General features: G+C 38.4%; 3 protein-coding genes across 5 annotated transcripts; 1 reads left to right on the top strand and 2 right to left on the bottom strand.

Annotated features, from left to right (window-relative positions):
- Window positions 1–656: 656 nt before the first annotated feature.
- On the bottom strand, window positions 657–3376 carry LOC142985186 (uncharacterized). The gene is made up of 3 exons (XM_076133203.1): window positions 3217–3376; window positions 2405–2481; window positions 657–1083 (listed from the first exon to the last, which is right to left on the bottom strand). The coding sequence occupies exons 1-3, from the start codon at window positions 3320–3322 to the stop codon at window positions 811–813; spliced, it is 456 nt and encodes a 151-aa protein (XP_075989318.1). The 5' UTR covers window positions 3323–3376; the 3' UTR covers window positions 657–810.
- Window positions 3377–4572: 1196 nt separating this feature from the next.
- On the top strand, window positions 4573–7126 carry LOC142985112 (uncharacterized). Its single transcript, XM_076133074.1, has 3 exons — window positions 4573–4715; window positions 5229–5305; window positions 6882–7126. Exons 1-3 carry the CDS (start codon window positions 4619–4621, stop codon window positions 7041–7043), a joined length of 336 nt encoding a protein of 111 aa, XP_075989189.1. The 5' UTR covers window positions 4573–4618; the 3' UTR covers window positions 7044–7126.
- Window positions 7127–7944: 818 nt separating this feature from the next.
- Window positions 7945–19609, bottom strand: LOC142985298 (uncharacterized). Of its 3 annotated transcripts, none has more exons than XM_076133388.1 (3): window positions 19462–19599; window positions 9283–9359; window positions 7945–8177 (listed from the first exon to the last, which is right to left on the bottom strand). In XM_076133388.1, the coding sequence occupies exons 1-3, from the start codon at window positions 19556–19558 to the stop codon at window positions 8016–8018; spliced, it is 336 nt and encodes a 111-aa protein (XP_075989503.1). In that variant the 5' UTR covers window positions 19559–19599; the 3' UTR covers window positions 7945–8015. The 3 variants fall into 3 exon arrangements, with proteins under 3 accessions (XP_075989503.1, XP_075989504.1, XP_075989502.1); XM_076133389.1 differs by lacking the exon at window positions 19462–19599 and adding an exon at window positions 10700–10828; XM_076133387.1 differs by lacking the exons at window positions 7945–8177; window positions 9283–9359 and adding exons at window positions 13833–14052; window positions 15722–15804 and having other exon boundaries at window positions 19462–19609.
- Between the last annotated feature and the right edge of the window lie 928 nt (window positions 19610–20537).

Genomic DNA, 20537 nt, shown 5'->3' with positions numbered 1-20537 from the left:
TAAATACACAATCACAGAATTTAGCACATTTATTGACATAAAATTTAATCGAAACTAAAACGAATAGCTGGAACAAAAACTGGAAACCAATCACAAAATCTAAATGTTTAAACATTGAATTAAACAGATACAATAGGGGACAAATGTTGCGCAACATGTGTCGGCGACATGTCAAGTAAAGATGTCGCTTGTCGTATCTGGCGACATCGCGCGTCATAAGTTCAGAATTTACACAGGTAATATTTTGCCGTGCGATTTTCACTTCCCAAATTTCATAGATCGCTCTTTCAGGTGACTAAAATCATATGTGACTTAATTATTTCTTTCGAAATAGTTTAGCAAAAGGTGTTCCTACGAGAGTTGAAATAGTTGGTAATTTTACAGTAGCGCAATTTTCTACATTTGGAACCATCGAGTATCGAGAGTTTGACATTTAAAATGTACTGTCAAGATAATTCTTACAACGCCCGCTAGAGGCGCTGATCAGATTTTCGTGCAAGATTTCTCGATAGCTAGCCGGTTGTCGGTAGTCGATAGTAGTAGAGATTCCAGCTACAGACATTGATCACTTTGGGGCTTGTGGCATAGGTCACTTGCGACCGAATTGCAGTGCCATTTAGACGGTCAATTTGGCAAAATCTATCCACGACATCAGTCTAAACCTTTGACAAATTAAACGGTTTAGTAATTCGTGTAAATCTTACTTATAATGACGAGCAAAGATCGCACTTCATCCCACGACGTTAAAGACCCGTATTGCAGAACATTTGTCCCCTAGCAAATCTGTTTTACTATTCGTTATATTAAAATTTACTGACATTCAGGGTCATCATTATTCAGCTCTCCCTCGTCAGACTCGTCAGCAGTCCTTCTCCAAGGCTCCTGGCCGTAAGATTCTCCCCAGTTTGTAGATTTTGGGGTCGGTGAGGGCTCACAGCGAGCAGTGAAGTACACCACTCCGGTACCTCGGATAGCGCCTCCGCGGATGACAATGGCATCTTTGTTGCGGATACGCACGCTTCTAGGCCGGTTCGTGTCGCAAACGATTGCGTGAACTCCGATTACTCGACAGCCAGCCTTAACCTTTAAAATAAAATTTATTTATTTCTAGCTTTTGCCGTCTTTGTGACTTAGGGCAAAATTTTTATAAAAACTTTCATCCCCTATTTTATTCTCTTGGGAGATAGATCTACCTGCATGAAAATTTTCAGCCAGATCCGTCCAGTGGTTTGGTCTGTGCGTTGATAGATCACTATGTCAGTCAATCAGTAACCTTTTAGTTATATATATTTCGATTTAATGTATGGACCTGAATAAGGCTAATAAGGGAAGTTTGTAAGGATCGTACTCAGCGGCATTCTTTGGTCTCTAGCTACCCCTTTGCGAAAAAAGCATGATTTTATGTATGCATGTATGTATTTACTTGTAATGAGGGAACATCTTTGTTCGTGACTTAAAAGGCCTATGCGGGAGTGACAACTGCAACCTGAATCATTTGAAATAGATGGACACAGGCCAATGATTGATTGATTGATGTATTTACTTTTTATGTCAAACAAAGCTGATGGTCGATACACCTTCGAGTATGATAAACGTGATATAAGGTATATCCATACTAATATTATAAATGCGAAAGTAACTCTGTCTGTCTGTCTGCTACTCAATCACGCCTAAACTACTGAACCAATTTGCATGAAATTTGGTATGGAGATATTTTGATACCCGAGAAAGGACATAGGCTACTTTTTACCCCGGGAAAATCACGCATTTCCCGGGAAAATTCAGGTGGCGAACGAAGTCGCGAATAATCAATATAATAATGGCATTAAATTAACAAAATTCCGTTGTCATGGCAACTGTTTTAATGGCGGATATGCCTTAGTGCGACTTCGTTATATTAAGAGATATAAATAATTTTAAGAATATTTTTCGTGAAAAAAAAAGCATATTTCATATCATCACGCTACGACCAATAGGAGCAGAGTAACAGTAAAAAAGTGTTACAAAAACGTGGAAAATTCTGACCCATTCTCTCTTATGTGACGCAAGCGAAGTTGCGCGGGTCAGCTAGTAATGTATATCCATACTAATATTATAAATGCGAAAGTAACTCTGTCTGTCTGTCTGCTACTCAATCACGCCTAAACTACTGAACCAATTTGCATGAAATTTGGTATGGAGATATTTTGATACCCGAGAAAGGACATAGGCTATATATCATCACGCTACGACCAAAAGGAGCAGAGTACCAGTAATTAATGTTACAAAAACGGGGAAAAATTTGACCCATTCTCTCTTATGTGATGCAAGCGAAGTTGCACGGGTCAGCTAGTGTCAAATAAAGTCGCTGGTCGATACACTTTCAGGGATGCCAAGCGTGATACAATGTATACTATGTACTCACCGGTAGTTTAGCTCGATAGATGCGAAGACCAGCTGGTATCGTCACTGCGCCAAAGTTTTCCGTAGTGTCAGGATGGCCTGGTGAAGAAAGAAAAAGTAGCCGTAATATAGATGGTCCCACTGCCAGGCAGTAAGGGTAAGGCCTTGAGTCCACCACACTGGCCAAATGTGGGTTGGGGACTTAGCATACCTTCAAGAACTTTTATAAAGAACTCTCAGAGATGCAAGGTTTTCACGATGTTTTCTTTCATCGTGTCACAAGAGATAAATATTTCTAATACATACATATTAAATAATACATATAACTTTGAAAAGTCATTGGTGTGTTGCCTCCGGTTCAAGTTAGTAAGGTAAGTTGCAACCACTTACGTGCGAGGTACGAACTTATACCATTCGGCTATCATTGTTCTATGCATGCTAGAAATCTTGGAAAACTTTCAAGTAAATACATGGCAAAAGATTTATATTAGGTCGGGGAAAAAGTCTTTTCGCATTATAGTATGTACCTATACAATGTATGAACGTGAATAAACATCTCTTTGGCTTCAAGAATCACAAATGAGTACACGGTTCATAAGGTTTCTTTCAGTGAGCTCGTGAGGTACCCAAATATCGAGCTTTTTTGTGTAGAGAAAAGATTTTATTACAAGTTCATACATACTATAATGCGGAAAGACTTTTTCCCCGACCAAATTAAATATACCACTCGTCTATCACTGCTCTATGTACGCTAAGAAATCTTTGAAAATAAGAAATATCTGGCAAAAGGCTTATATTTATGGGCTTTTTTCTAGATATAATAAACAAAGTTACCCCAGTGAGCCGCGACACATTGCGGGTTTGTGGACTGTCCGCTCGCTAGTTGTACGAGAGCGAGGGCGCAGGTCGCGGCGAGCAACAGATGCAGTCTAGATGTCATGATGTCACGTGTACCACGAGTGTACCCACACACAACACACGCACTTATAAATACACGAAACAAACGGTTCATTTACTTAATTATTTTAATGATGTCATGTGACGAAATTTAATTTTTGCACCAAAAATTAATAATTGATTATGTTTTACATACATATTAGTTTTTTAATTAAACATTTTAAAGGTGTTAATTAGTGATTTTGACCTTGAAAACGATGGTTAGGTGTTGCCAGAGAAGTGAAAATACTTATTATTCTTTAAATAAGTATTTCATTTAAGATATAAGAATTGTTTTTCGGGTCAACAGATCAAATAACTTTAAAGTAATCGCAACCGTGGACTCAAGGCCTAGCCCCTCTCTTATTACGGGAGAAGACCCTTGCCTAGCAGTGGGACAGTAATGGGTTAAACTATAACTATATAATCGTAAAAGGTTTATCCAAAATGCTAATGCTATGTAACATGTTTCGTGAATAATGTGAAAAATAAATTTATTTAGATTGATACACTTATTTGATGCCAACGATCACGACATAGTGACGCATAATATTTCGTATTTACTTCACATACATACATAATATCACGCCTTTTTCCCATAGAGATAGGCTGAGATTAAAGGACGCTACTTGACAAAACTTCCCTTGCTTCATTCACATCCATACATGTTGTCATACAGGACCACCGGTTACGAGTACTACGCACCTGACCTTTTTGGAAGACGTCGATCGAGACATTTTTGGCTGATCAGCCCCCGGTATCTGAGGTACATTTAGCGGTAGTTTATGTATTCAATAGCGTTTTAGCTCATTTAAATATGACAGTTTGAATAGATAAACTACCGCTATATGTGCCTCAGAAACCGGACATAAGTTAAGTCCAAGGCAACTTTGATAATAAATTAACTACTAAATTGCGATTACATAAGACTTTAATAATAAATACTATCGCAGAGGTATAATTTTCAAAGTCATGGCCATGTAATCGTTTTAATTTGAAAGAATGTTCCATACAAGATATATTAAAACTATAACAGTTTGAAAACAAAACGTGCAGACTTATTCATTGCGTATTTTTAAACATTTTACTTCAAGAACTCTAAACAAAACGCGCAATGTACTGAATATCAATTATTTTTATTGAAAAGTTGGAAATATCTTAGCATGTTTTAAACTATTTAGTTTTATACACTTATTAAAAATTATGTATTGTTTATTAATCGAAAAATAGAACGGTTGTTAAACATGTATTTATAAGTGCGTGTGTTGTGTGTGGGTACACTCGTGGTACACGTGACATCATGACATCTAGACTGCATCTGTTGCTCGCCGCGGCCTGCGCCCTCGCTCTCATACAACTAGCGAGCGGGGAACTGAATTGTACAACAGAATCGTGGGGTAAGTCTGTAAGAATACTATAAAATACTATTCAATTAAGTTCTATAATACCTACTATACATTTTTAACAAGTGCAATCTTGTCTGCCTCTGTTTCGCATTAGGTAGTGTATGCATCTGCCGCACAAAGGTCTCGGGTACGAATCCCAGACGGACTATAAAATAAGAATCTTTCTATTCTCTCTTCCATGCTATGAATATACAAAGTACAACCAGACCTGAAACAATTATTTGCGGATCGCATAAATAATTGTTCCGTGTGGGAATCGATCCCAACGACCTACATCGATGCAATAGTAGCAGCATGGCCAACTAAACCACTGCGTCGCGAAGGCAGTCGAAATTACTTAATGTTAATGTATCTATATAAGTATGTATTTAGAAGTATATAAGTATGTTTATCAGTTATTTGGTTACCATTGTACAAGCTCTGCTTAGTTTGGAATCAAATGACCATGTGTGAGTTGTCCAATGATATTTATTTATTAAATTATTTCATGTTATTTTTCAACAGGTGCAACATCAGGTTCCAATTCATTTTCGTGGTCGTTCCCAGTGATTGGTGTGCCTGTCATCACGTTGGGCGTCCCTGTAAGTATCGTCCGAGACTACACACAAATTCGGTTCGGCATTAATCGGTCTAGCCGGGCGACAAAACTGAGGACGTGAGATGAAAGTAAGGAAAAAATGCCACTCGACATCGCCGTAATGTTTAAAACGAATGTAATAGTGGGCGAAACTAGCCATAAACCTGGCACCAACTTGTGGACTACTATTAAAAATATACCTACTAATATGTATTTTAACGTGGGAATCGAACCCAGAGGCTTTTGATCAGTAGTCGTAGACACTGCCGACTGCGCCATACAGTGTTATAAAGCATATATTTCTTATTATAATATAAGTGATGTCGTAGACCTCCGTGTCTCGGAGAGCACGTGTCGCCGGTCCTGCGCCTAACCTCTCACTGGTTGTATCGGTTATCCGTCCCACCAGACTATGAAAGTGAGGGAATAGAGAGTGTACCTGTATTGTGCACACACTTGGAAACTATAAACCAAGTCCTGCACTATTGGTCAGTTCCAATGAGACTGACCGCTGTAGCCGGATACCGGCTAGGACAAAAATATTTTATTTCTTATGCCAGCAGTGATAGCCGTGTGGTATAAGTTGGCACCTCCCACGCACGTGGTTGCAGGTTCGAACCCGAGGCAATACACCAATGACCTTTCAAAGTTATCACTTGTTCCAACGGTGAAGGAAAAACATCGTGAGGAAAGCTTGCATGCCTAAAATTTGTTTAATACATTTATTGAGGGCATGCAAAGTCCCCAACCCGTACTTAACCATCGTGGTGGACTTAACCGATTCATTGCCACCTTCATTTTCGTGAACAATTCAGCCAGGCCCCATTCATTGGTCGGTGGCTCACCATTTGAGCCATCGGCCTCCCTGAAGGATGACTCAACTGATGAGTCATTGGCTCCTTGTAATGATTTAATGCTTTTCGCCATCATTCGAGCCAGTCTGACAACCAGAAACGTGTTACTGTGTTCTCCTATTCGAATTTGTGGATAATAAAAGTTAATATGGCGTTTCAAGGTAGTATTTGTTGGTTTTAATGAAATATTGCAGAGGTAGTAAACATTTTAGTAGTATTCAATCATTATTTATTATTGTAATATTATTTGTAGATAATCAGGACTACGACGATTTTACTGAATGTAGCCAGGCAATGTTTACTGATTTCCATGATCAACAAATTGAAGATAAAGAAAATCAAGGTTTTCCAAGCTGTAGTCAATCGATTTTACAAAAAAGTGTACAAGATGTTTTGCGGCAGTTATACAAAAGGTTTATGACACCTGACTAATAAAAATATTCTCTAAATTGAAGGGCCAGGTCTGATATTCACGGAAATGTTTAATGAGATCTGAAAAATGGTAGTTTAAGTGTTTTTTTTTTTTTTAATATCCGTTTTTATACAATTTTGGTTTGACTCACCAATTGAGCCATCGGCCTTCCTAAAGGTTTTTTAATGACTCAACTGTTGAGTCATTGGCCATGAATCGGTTAAGGCCTAACCCCTCCCTCATTACGGGAGAAGACCCTTGTTCAGCAGTGGGACAGTCATGGGTTAAATTTATTATTATATTTCTTATTCCAGAAAGATCCAAACTGTCCTCTTCCTGTGGGTATATCCGTGGTAGCATGTGATTACGACGCGTCTCCCACAGTCAAGATATTTGCTGATCGCCGCCTTGTAACTATTAACCGTAAAGGAAACGTGTATTACCCAGGAACTATCACTATTAATACTATTTGTTAAATTATATTTGAGTAATTTTTTAATTGTTTTGATGTTGATTTATTGAATAAACTTTGTGTGTTTTTTCACACAGACAGTCCCGATCTTTTCTCGTCTATTTGTAAAATTTTAATCTGTCCAGAATTTTATGTCTTACTAGCTGACCCGCGAAACTTCGATTGCGTCACATAAAAGAGAATAGGTCATAATATTCCCCGTTTTTGTAACATTTATTGCTGTTACTCTGCTTCTATTGGTCGTAGCGTGATACTAGAGGCCACCTGACTTCGTCCGCGTGGAAACCCTTCCCGTGTAAATCCCGATCCTTCGAGAACTCCGGGATAAAAAGTAGCCTATGTGTTATTCTGGGTCTTCAGCTACCTAAATACCAAATTTCATCGTAATCGATTTAGTAGAATTTGCATGAAAGAGTAACAAACATCCATCCATACATACATACTCACAAACTTTCGCATTTGTAATATTAGTAGGATACACTATCTAAATTGTCATTTATCTTTTCAAACGGGACCCTATTACTGAGGGTTCGCATCGGTCTATCATCAGGCTGTATGACATAAACGGTGAAGGAAACAATGATGCAACCTCGCATACCTGAGAGTTCTTCAGATTCGTTCTAAAAAGTATGCAAAGTCTTCAAGCCGAACTTGGCCAGCGTGGTGGACTCAAGGCGTAACCCCTCCCCCTCGTTTGGGAGGAGACCCTTGCCCTGCAGTGGGACAGTAATCTATACTTAATATTATAAAGCTGAAGAGTTTGTTTGCTTTTTGTTTAAACGTAAACTCAGGAACTACTGGTTCGAAATTAAAAATTCTTTTAGCGTTGAATAGACCATTTATCCAGGAAGGCTTGGAAACCGGGACTGATTTTGGGTGCTTCGAAATGAAAAAAACAATACATATCTAACACACAATAAAGTTTATTGAATAAATCGACATTTTGAACAAAAAAAAATACAAATTATTTTGAATATTAATTACAAACAGTGTTAATAGTGATAGTTCCTGGAGCTTGCGCGTTTCCTTTGCGATGTACAACTACAGTGCGGCGGTCCTCCGATATCTTCACTGAGGGGGCCACGTCATGATCACAAGCTACCACGTTTATTCCCGAAGGATTTGGACAGATCGGATTCTGCAATGGGAAATAAATGCTTTGTAACTATAAATGTGCATGCAAAGTCCCCAACCCGCACTTGGCCAGGGTGGTGGACTCAAGGCCTAACCCCTGCCTCATTATGGAAGGAGACCCTTGCCCAGCAGTGGGACATTATAGGTTAAACAAAAAAAAACTATAAATTAAAAACATTTAAAAAAGTTTTGATCAATTCTTCCCCTAAAGGGATTAAATCATTTTTAAACATGTTTCTCGATAGCCAGCCAGTTGTCAATGGTGCTAAATAATCGCGCTACTATAGCTCGTATCGCATACAACACTATGGGAATTGAACTTAAATTAGCAACAGGGAATATTTCTGTTTACCTCCGTATAGAAAACTTTATCTACTTTGATAAAACTTTGAACAAAAACACTTAAATCGGCAGTAAGAAACTTCGATTTGACATACGATATTGTAAAATTGAAACGCTCGCTATTGAGAAGTTGTTCGTGCTTGAGCTACTGTGCTACCAGGCTTAGGGAAGGTTAATATCTGACGGAAGATGCGTCGGGCGTTACTTAATTTGTATGGGCTTCACACCGACGCATCATCGGTTGAGTGTGAACGGTCGAGTGTTTTTCTACACATTTGTCTGTTCTGGCGTTACACGACCTATAATACGCGACGTATGTTCCGTCAGATGACCTTCCCCTACTCACATATTCGGGTGAGCACATTCAGTTCGTCAATATTGATCGAACAACAAAGCCGACCTGAAACAATCACTGCACTTTCGGCTTGTGTCGATTGGGTAGAGGTTGCAGGTTCACTCCGTTTAAATATTGGGTATTTGTTCTGAGCCTGGATGTTAATCTATCTATATAAGTATGTATTAAGAAGTATATAAGTATGTTTATCAGTTATTTGATTACCATAATACAAGCTCTGCTTAGTTTGGAATCAAATGACCGTGTGTGAGTTGTCCAATAATATTTATTTATTTATTATTTATTTTATTTATTGGGGTGATGTCGCGTGGCATTTTTTTCCCACACATTCATCTTCTTATGTGCGGTTTTGCCGTCCGGCCGATGAATGCCGAAACGAATAAGTGTAAAGCAAACCTCAGGAGTTACTTACAGAGACGGGAAACGTAAGAGTAGGACCACCATGTATTGTGGAAGACCACGAATGGGCACCAGAACCTGAGCTTGCACCTGTTGAAAAATAACACGAAATCTCATAAGTTTGTTGTCTCTAACCGTTTAAACATTACCAAATATATACTAATATTATATACTAATATTATAAAGCTGAAGAGTTTGTTTGTTTGAACGCGCTAATTTCAGGAACTACTGGTCCGATTTGAAAAATTCTTTCAGTGTTAGATAGTCCATTTATCGAGGAAGGATATAGGCTATATATCATCACCGTACGACCAATAGGAGCAGAGTAGCAATAAAAAATGTTACAAAAACGGGGAAAATCTTGACCCATTCTCTCTTATGTGACGCAAGCGAAGTTGCGCGGGTCAGCTAGTGAAAAATATAGTTATTTTCCCTGGTATTTGTGTTTTGTATATGTTACTGTAAAAGCCCGAACGGTGGTAAATCCTAAGATTTTCCGGTAACACCTAAGATTTACCAACTCTCAATGGTAAAAGTCCGAACAATTCTTTTATACCAATGTTAAGGATATATGTGTTACTGTAAAAGCCCGAACTGTGGTAAATCCTAAGATTTTCCGGTAAAACCTAAGATTTACCAACTCTCAATGGTAAAAGTCCGAACAAGCCAGAGTTTAAAAACTATGTTACGATATATAAAAAAATCCTCCTTCATAATTATGTTTATAACTATTTCACGGTATAATTATATACTGTGACATAGTTATAAAGAAGGAGTTTTGGGCATAGCGACATGGGTAGGTTAGTTAGAATAGGTCCCACCTTAGCCTTCGTGGTTATTTTTTTTTAACCACCCAGAAGGAGGAGCCCCGCGAAGCGGGGCTCCGGCGACATCTCGACATCATCAAGTGAACATAGGTAAAAGTTCGAAATAAAAGAATTGTTCAGACTTTTACCATTGCGAGTTGGTAAATCTTAGGTTATACCGGAAAATCTTAGGATTTACCACCGTTCGGGCTTTTACAGTAACATATGTATAAATAACATATACATATATCCTTAACATTGGTCGTCTTTTTAATCTAATATATAAAATTATCGCGTCACAGTTTTCGTTGCCATACTCCTCCGAAACGGCTTGACCGATTCTCATAAAATTTTGTGAGCATATTGAGTAGGTCTGAGAATCGGCCAACATCCATTTTTCATACCAGTAAGTGACACTTTTTTGTAAGAATATAAAGTCTAATATTAACAGTAAAATCTTTTAGGCCCGACTTGAATTACGAACCCGCGGACTCTGCGCGGCATTCGCACGCACTACCGAATGCGCCAAAAAAGTAGTCAAAAAAACCTTTGTTAAATACGTATAGTAGATATTATATATTTAATGGAATTTAAACGTATTTTATTGTATTCTTTTAGACTTACCCCATGAGTCCGATGCACATTTCGTTTGTCCGCTCGCTAGTTGTATGAGAGCGAGGGCGCAGGCCGCGGCGAGCAACAGACGCAGTCTAGATGTCATGATGTCACGTGTACCACGAGTGTACCCACACACAACACACGCACTTATATACATACACATATAATAACCGTTTAATTCATCGATTAATAAACAATACAATTAATAATTAAGTGTATAAAAATAAATAGGTTTTAATATATTAAGATAGTTACGGCTTTGCTATCAAAATAATTAATACGCGTTCCATTGAGTGTTTAGTAAAAAGTTGTTGAGACATTTATTAAAAAAACGCGTAATGATTATTCATTACGCGTTTTTTTGGTATTATAGAAATTACAGTTATAAAATACTAGCTGACCCGCGCAACTTCGCTTGCGTCACATAAGAGAGAATGGGTCAGAATTTTCCACGTTTTTGTAACACTCTTTACTGTTACTCTGCTCCTATTTGTCGTAGCGTGATGATATAAAATATGTTTTTTTTTCACGAAAAATATCTCAAAATTATTTATATCTCTTAATATAACGAAGTCGCGCTAAGGCATATTCGCCATTAAAACAGTTGCCATGACAACGGAATTTTGTTAATTCAATGTCATTATAATATTGACTATTCGCGACTTAGTTGGCCACTTGAATTTTCCCGGGAAATGCGTCATTTTCCCAGGGTAAAAAGTAGCCTATGTCCTTTATCGGGTATCAAAATATCTCCCTACCAAATTTCATGCAAATTGGTTCAGTAGTTTCGGCGTGATTGAGTAGCAGACAGACAGACAGACAGACAGACAGACAGAGTTACTTTCGCATTTATAATATTAGTATGGATGTTTATTATATCAAATTAAGGAAATTATATGGAAATGACCTTGAAAATTTCTTCTGAGCGAAGTTGTGTAAAGACTTAGTTACTTTATAAGCCTTAGGTACAAGGTTCGTGGCTGAAGAATGTATAGAAAATACAGAATTTAGAACATCAGTGATCAGCGGGTTTCTCCAGCGTCGATGGCCTGTTTGATACAGGTACTTTATATAAGAAGTAAATTAAAGGAGAATGGGCACTCCTGGGCGGTCGGCGGCCATTAATGAAAGTAGTGTCAAATTAAAGTAATGGTAACTAGGAACAACTTTTACTTAGAACGCTTCGCTGCAATTCTTTTAGGAAACAATATATTGACATGTAAATATAATGGAATTTCATAGAACAAATATAATTTTTTCGTGTCTGTAATGCATTTAATGTTGTGTAATAACGTTACATCTTCTTATAACGATTGCAATGCCATCAACATGAACAACAATCGTACCTCGTATCTATCTATCATATGGTTAACCTAGTTTCAAAGTTGTTCAAGCCGCTCGAAAGAACATAGCTTAACGACTGTTATCTTAGTTCACAACAACCGGGACCGACTTTTTACGTGCCCTCGGAAGCACGGAGACGCTCAGTTCAAATACTACTATGCGGTCACCAATCTATGGAATGACCGCGCCAACGGTTGCTTAACCCGCAGATCGTTTACCGACCAGTGAACGCAACTGGCTATGAACGCCTTATTTTTTAAGCTGAGCATTCAAGACAGGGCTTATATAACATAGAAGTGTATCATAATCAACAGTTAATGACAACAACTTAATGTTTACTTGTTACGATATTTATATATTTATTTGTTATGATTGTTCGAAAATTAATAATGTCTATATTTATATGCAATAATAGAAATAGTACTTTTTATTTAATCTCCGAATATAAGCCAAAGATATGTTTTTATACTATTAAAAGTGCTCAAAAACCAAAATGTATTTTATTGTTGCGTGTAAGTGCGTCGCGGCAATAAAACTTCTACACAGTAATTACAGGACCAAGCTACATTAAAAAAACACAAAATCAAGTTTGGCCGCGGATCGCCCAGGCTCCATTCTATTTTGCCCATTCTCCTTTAACCCATTAATGTACCACAGCTGAGCGAGGGTCTCCTCCCGTAATGAGGGAGGGGTTAGGCCTTGTGTCCACCACGAAGGCCTCGGGGTTGGAGACTTTGCTAACCTTCAAGAACTGTTCTAAAAAAATCTCAGGCATGCAAGGTTTCATCACGACGTTTTCCTTCACCGTTGGAACAAGTGATCATTATTTCTAATACACACATTACTTTGAAAGGTCATTGGTGTGTTGTCTTCGGTTTAACCTGCAACCACTTGCGTGGGAGGTACCAACTTTTAACACTTAGCCATCTCTGCATTCTAACAGTCGTTACGTCACGTCAAAAGCCATCGGGCGGCTTGAGGGACTTTGACAGTAGGTTGACTTATAACCATACGATAAGAATCTCACTGCCACTATACAGTATCACATTGGGACAGTATCAAAATGGCCCTCGATGAGATGGCAATACTGCTGTATGTACGTAGACTATGTTGGAGTCGGCTCCCAGTCTCACCGAATGCAGCTGAATACCAGTGTTTTACATGCCGCGTCTGCCTATCTGACCTCCACAACACAGTTACCTGGGTTATAATACGATATCCTTCGTTAAGACTTGTTGTCAGACTTTTAAGCTTCTGACTACTGTTAACGACTGTCAAAGGTCTTTGAAAATGACAGCCGGGACCCACAATTTGACGTGCCTTCCGATCGCGACCCGTGATCGCGCAACCATAATGGACACCAGAGGGACTATCACGTATCTTAGATGTCAACTATTTGAAAGCCACTATGCTGTACATTGTTTTCTCCCTTAGATGACAGTGATTAACACGTTACATCAAAACAGTAATGTACTGAATAGTGACTATAAATTTGACGTTTGCTAGTCTTCAACTGATATACGTGATAGCTGACTCGCGCAACTTCGCTTGCGTCACTGAGGGAATGGGTCAAAATTTTCCCCGTTTTTGTAACATTTTTCGTTGCTACTCCGCTCCTAATGGCCGTAGCGTGATGCTATATAGCCTATAGCCTTCCTCGATAAACGGACTATCTAACACTGAAATAATTTTTAAAATCGGACCAGTAGTTTCTGAAATTAGATTTTCTTAAGATTATATTAGTATATATAAGTCCGTAGGAGTGGTTTTGGGTACTTCGGAAAGAAAAAAAATCTAACACACTATTAAGTTTATTGAATAAATCGACATTTTGAACGAAATTACGTTGAATATTAATTACAAACAGTGTTAATAATGATAGTTCCTGGAGCGTGCGCGTTTCCTTTGCGATGTACAACTACAGTGCGGCGGTCCTCCGATATCTTCACTGAGGGGGCCACGTCATGATCACAAGCTACCGCGTTTATTCCCGAAGGATTTGGACAGATCGGATTCTGCAATGGGAAATAAATGCTTTGTAACTATAAATTGATAGCGGTGATAGCCGAGTGGTATAAGTTGGCACCTCCCACGCAAGTGGTCGCAGGTTCGAACACGAGGCAACACACTAATGACTTTTCGAAGTTATGTGAGTATTAGAAATAATTATCACATGCTCCAACGGTGAAGGAAAACATCGTGAGGAAACCTTGCATGCCTAAAATTTGTTTAATACATTTATTGAGGGCATGCAAAGTCCCCAACCCGCACTTGGCCAGGGTGGTGGACTCAAGGCCTAACCCCTGCCTCATTACGGGAGGAGACCCTTGCCCAGGAGTGGGACAGTAATGGGTTAAACAAAAAAGAAAAAAAAACTATAAATTAAAAACGTTTCAAAAAGTTTTGATCAATTCTTCCTTTCCCTTTCCCTTAAGGGGATTAAATCATTTTTAAACATGTTTCTCGATAGCCAGCCAGTTGTCAATGGTAGTAGATAATCGCGCTACTATAGCTCGTATCGCATACAACACTATATGGGAATTGAACTTAAATTAGCAACAGGGAATATTTATCTTTACCTTCGAATTGCAAACTTTTTTCAGAGTGATAAAACTTTGAACAAAACAGTTTAATCGGCAGTATGTAACTTCGATTTGACATATAGCACTTCGATTCTCTACTACTATCGGCTACCGACAACCGGCCTATCATCGAGAAATTTATATGAACATCTGATCAGCGCCTCTGACGGGCGTCGTAGAAACTATTTTGGCAGTACATTCTAAATGTCAAAATTTCGATACACGTCAGTACCGACTGTAATGAATCGCGCTAGAGTGTTGTAAAATTGGAAATCTGATTATAGAGGAGTTCGTGCTTGAGCTACTCTTCTTCTTTTTAACGTATGGTTAGTGGTCTACCTAGTGTCAAAGTTGTTCAAGCCGCCCGAAGGCCTTTGACGTGGTTTAACGACTGTTATCTTAATTGGTAACAACCGGGACCGACTTTTTACGTGCCCTCCGAAGCACGGAGACGCCCAGTTCCAATACCATATGCGGTCACCCATCTATGGAATGACCGCGCCAAGGCTTGCTTAACCCACAGATCGTTTACCGACCGGTGAGCGCAACTCGCTATGGGCGCCTCGGCTACTCGGCTATCAGGCTTACTACACATATATGGGTGGGCACATTCAGTTCGTCAATATTGATCGAACAACAAAGCCGACTTGGAGCAATCACTGCATCTTGGCTTGTGTCGATTGGGTAGAGCTTGCAGTTTCACTCCGTTTAAATATTGGGGTGATGTCGCGTGGCATTCTTTTCCCGAACATTCATGAAATGAAATGAAAATACTTTTATTGTACTGAATAAATAAATAAAATAAAGAAGAATTAAAACAAAATAAAATTAAAATGCTAGTACAAATGGCGGCCTTATCGCACAGTGGCAATCTCTTCCAGGCAACCATTGGATGGAGAGATTAATGCATTAGAATGAAATGAGAGAGGGCAGTTCCTAAGAGTGTGAGGGAAATATATTGATTAAACGTAAATAATTACATATATATAATAGTAGAATATATACATGAATATGTACATTCATCTACTCATGTGCGGTTTTGCCGTCCGGCCGATGAATGCCGAAACGAATAAGTGTAAAGCGAACCTCAGGAGTTACTTACAGAGACGGGAAACGCAAACGCAATAGTAGGAGGACCAAGTATAGTGGAGGACCACGAATGGGCACCAGTACCTGAGCTTGCACCTGTTGAAAAATAACACGAAATCTCATAAGTTTGTTGTCTCTAACCGTTTAAACATTACCAAATATATACTTATACTAGCTGACCCGCGCAACTTCGCTTGCGTCCTATAAGGGAGAATGGGTGAAATTTTTCCCCGTTTTTGTAACATTAATTACTGGTACTCTGCTCCTTTTGGTCGTAGCGTGATGATATATAGCCTATGTCCTTTCTCGGGTATCAAAATATATTGATACCATACCAAATTTCATGCAAATTGGTTCGGTAGTTAAGGCGTGATTGAGTAGCAGACAGACAGACAGAGTTACTTTTGCATTTATAATATTAGTATGGAGTATGGAGGATTTATGTACTTCCAGTCAACACGGTTTTATAATAATTTTATATAAACAAAGCCATTCAACGTTTTGATTTTGTAATAACAAACCCTTGCTGATTAATAAGGGTTGTGAAATCCCATGGAAGGGTTGAAATACGGGGTTTTTTAGAAATGTTTTTTAATCAATTTATTTAGCGGGTTTTTTGTTATTTTGCTTTTTTTTGAAAGTGATAAAACACAATGTTTGTACCTAGTAATATTATCAAAATTCAAATTCAAATTCAAATTCAAAATTATTTATTGCAACAAACATGGTTCAGAGTTCTTATTTATAATACAGTTTCACATATTTGGCCGTTATAGGGACGCTGCCCCCGCCGCCGCGGCCGGCCCGTACCGTGCCGCAATACTAATATCGTGATATCTCCTAAACTATATGTCTAAATAATAATAATAAATAATAAAGCCTGTTTATTTCCGAAAAGTGGTAGGTACTTAAAATCTAAACAGTAAATTTCGAAATAGTTATATGATGTCCCGCAGTTCGGTGTGCCTTTTGGCATAGGCCTCCTCCAGCACTCTCCATTGAGCTCTGTCTTCTGCGACTCTGGTCCAGTGTGGTCCCAAGGTCAGGCGAATGTCGTCTCTCCACCTTGCTCTCGGGCGTCCATGCCTTCTTGTGTCTTCCATTGGGTACCACAGAGTTACTTGCTTGCTCCATTTGTTTTGTTTGCAGCGCAACATGTGTCCTGCCCATGACCACTTCAGGTGTTCAATACGGGCTACTATATCTGTGACTTTGGTTTTAGTCCTTATTTCTAGGTTACTGATTTTGTCCTTAAGTCTGACTCCCAACATGCTTCTCTCCATTGCTCTTTGTGTCTTAGCTAGTTTTTGGCCGAGTTTGTTGGTTAGTGCCCATGTTTCACAACCGTAAGTCATGCATGGGAGAATGCAGATATTGAAGGTCTTTCTTTTGATGTTCATACCTAAGTCTTTGTTCTTCATTATTTCTTTTAGGGCCCAGTATTTCTTCCATCCGCAGGCTATTCTCTTGTGTATTTCCTTAGACATAGAGTCCTCGGGGGATATGATTTGTCCAAGGTACACATACTCTGCCACATATTCAATCTTGGTTCCGTTGACCTCTATAGCAGCTTCTGTAGAGTTGGTCATTAGTTTTGTTTTATTTGTGTTCATTTCTAAACCTACCATTCTGCTTCTTTCCGCTAAATCATTGACCATGTGCTCTAGTTTAGTGGGGTCTTCTTCAAGTAGAACTATGTCGTCCGCGAACCTCAAATGATTCAGGCGGTTACCATTTATACTTAAACCATAGTTTTCCCAGTCCAATTCTCTGAATATGTGTTCTAGCACAGCATTAAACAGTTTGGGGGACAATGGGTCTCCTTGCCTTACTCCTCGGTTTATAGGGAATGGGTCACCTTTTGATTCCAATTTAATGCGGCTAGTGCTTTTCTTGTAGATGGATTCTAATAATTCTATATAGACGTCGGACACTCCTTGTTCTTTTAGACTCAGCCAGATGAATTTGTGGTTTAAACTGTCAAAGGCTTTCGAGTAGTCTATAAAGCAGATATACAAGGGCTTCTGGTATTCGTTATATTTTTCCATGACTTGTTTAATTGTGTGGATGTGATCAATCGTACTATAGTTCTTCCTGAATCCAGCCTGTTCGATTGGTTGGTTCTCGTCTAAGACCCTTGTTATTCTGTCTAGGATTACTTTTGCAAAGACCTTATACACATTTGAAATTAGGCTAATAGGTCGATAGTTGCCTAGGTCATCTTTATCGCCTTTTTTGTGGATGAGGATAATATGAGATTCTTTCCATTGTTTCGGGATGGTGCCTGTTATTAGGATGTCGTTGAATATCTTGGTTAAAATTGGACTGATATCTTCCATTGTGCCTCTAATCAGCTCGTTTGGTACATTGTCCGGTCCTGGGGCTTTTTCTAACTTTTGTGACATGATGGCTTTTTGTACTTCCTGTGTAAGTATTGATGGAACATCTTCATATTTCGAATAAATATGTCTAAATAACACACTGTAAACTGCAAAAATAATCTAAATTAAATGCTCGTGATGATGAACTTACTTATTTTGATAAGGATATATGTATTATTGGTTATATCACCAGTTAAACATCACCCAACGAATTAAATGTTTTTTTAATACAGAAAAGTAGTTTTTGTGACTTAAATAAAAAAGCTGGATATATGTCATCGCGGACTTTTTTGTAGAACTAATAAAGACCAATGTTTTTGCTATACATTGTTCTTACTTGTATCCAACGGTATAAGCGGCGCACGCACAAATGCAATCTTCAATTAGATTTTTTTTCTGACTTCTTGGACATAAATCGCTATAACTCAGCTAATATAGTTTCAATGTATTTCAATTATATATAAAAACCTGTCGGAGAAAATACTCTTTCTATTAGTGAAAACCGCATCAAAATCCGTTGCGTAGTTTTAAAGTTTTATGCATACGAAGGGACTACAGACAAAATGGGCGACTTTGTTTTATACTATGTAGTGATTATAAAGCTGAAGAGTTTGTTTGTTTGAACGCGCTAATCTCAGGAACTACTGGTCCGATTTGAAAAATTCTTTCAGTGTTAGATAGTCCATTTATCGAGGAAGGATATAGGCTATATATCATCACCGTACGACCAATAGGAGCAGAGTAGCAATAAAAAATGTTACAAAAATGGGGAAAATCTTGACCCATTCTCTCTTATGTGACGCAAGCGAAGTTGCGCGGGTCAGCTAGTGAAAAATATAGTTATTTTCACTGGTATTTGTGTTTTGTATATGTTACTGTAAAAGCCCGAACTGTGGTAAATCCTAAGATTTTCCGGTAACACCTAAAATTTACCAACTCTCAATGGTAAAAGTCCGAACAGTTCTTTTATTTCGAACTTTTATTATCTATTCACTTGATGATGTCGAGATATCGCTGGAGCTGGAGAATAAAGCACGAAATAAAAGAATTGTTCGGACTTTTACCATTGAGAGTTGGTAAATCTTAGGTTTTACCGGAAAATCTTAGGATTTACCACAGTTCGGGCTTTTGCAGTAACATAAACATATATTTTTAACATTGGTCATCTTTTTAATTAGAATATAAAGTCTAATATTAACAGTCAAATCTTTTAGGCCCGACTTGAGTTACGAACCCGCGGACTCTGCGCGGCATTCGCACGCACTACCGAATGCGCCAAAAAAGTAGTCAAAAAAACCCTTGTTAAATACGTATAGTAGATATTATACTTAATGGATTTTAAACGTATTTTATTGTATTATTTTAGACTTACCCCATGAGTCCGATGCACATTTCGTTTGCCCGCTCGCTAGTTGTATGAGAGCGAGGGCGCAGGTCGCGGCGAGCAACAGACGCAGTCTAGATGTCATGATGTCACGTGTACCACGAGTGTACCCACACACAACACACGCACTTATATACATACACATAATCACCGTTTTATTCGTCGATTAATAAACAATACAATTAATAATTAAGTGTATAATAATAAATAGGTTTTAATATATTAAGATAGTTACGGCTTTGCTATCAAAATAATTAATACGCGTTCCATTGAGTGTTTAGTAAAAAGTTGTTGAGACATTGGTTAAAAAAACGCGTAATGAATAAGCCTGTAGTTTTTGGTATTATAGAAATTACAGTTATAAAATATGTTTATTACATTACTTCAAATTAAGGAGATTATATGGAAATGACCTTGAAAATGTCTTCTGAGCGATATTGTGTAAAGACTTAGTTACTTTATAAGCCTTAGGTACAAGGTTCGTGGCTGAAGAATGTATAGAAAATACAGAATTTAGAACATCAGTGATCAGCGGGTTTCTCCAGCGTCGATGACCTGTTTGATACAGCTATTTCATTTTATAAGTAAATTAAATTTAACCCATTAATGTACCGCAGCCGAGCGAGGGTCTCCTCCCGTAATGAGGGAGGGGTTAGGCCTTGAGTCCACCACGCAGGCCACGGGGTTGGACACTTTGCTAACCTTCAAGAACTGTTCTAAAAAACTCTCAGGCATGCAAGGTTTCATCACGACGTTTTCCTTCACCGTTGGAACAAGTGATCATTATTTCTAATACACACATTTCTTTGAAAGGTCATTGGTGTGTTGCCTTCGGTTTAACCTGCAACCTCTTGCGTGGGAGGTACCAACTTATAACACTTAGCCATCTCTGCATTTTAACAGTCGTTAAGCCACGTCAAAAGCCATTGAGTGACTTTGACAGTAGGTTGGCTTATAACCATACGATAAGAATCTCACTGCCACTATACAGTATCACATTGGGACAGTATCAAAATGGCCCTCGATGAGATGGCAATACTGCTGTATGTACGTAGACTATGTTG

The sequence above is a fragment of the Anticarsia gemmatalis genome, chromosome 29 (genome assembly GCF_050436995.1).
Source record: "Anticarsia gemmatalis isolate Benzon Research Colony breed Stoneville strain chromosome 29, ilAntGemm2 primary, whole genome shotgun sequence".
NCBI lineage: Eukaryota > Metazoa > Arthropoda > Insecta > Lepidoptera > Erebidae > Anticarsia > Anticarsia gemmatalis.
Note: the sequence above shows the minus strand (reverse complement) of the source record. Positions and strands in the feature narration are given on the sequence as shown.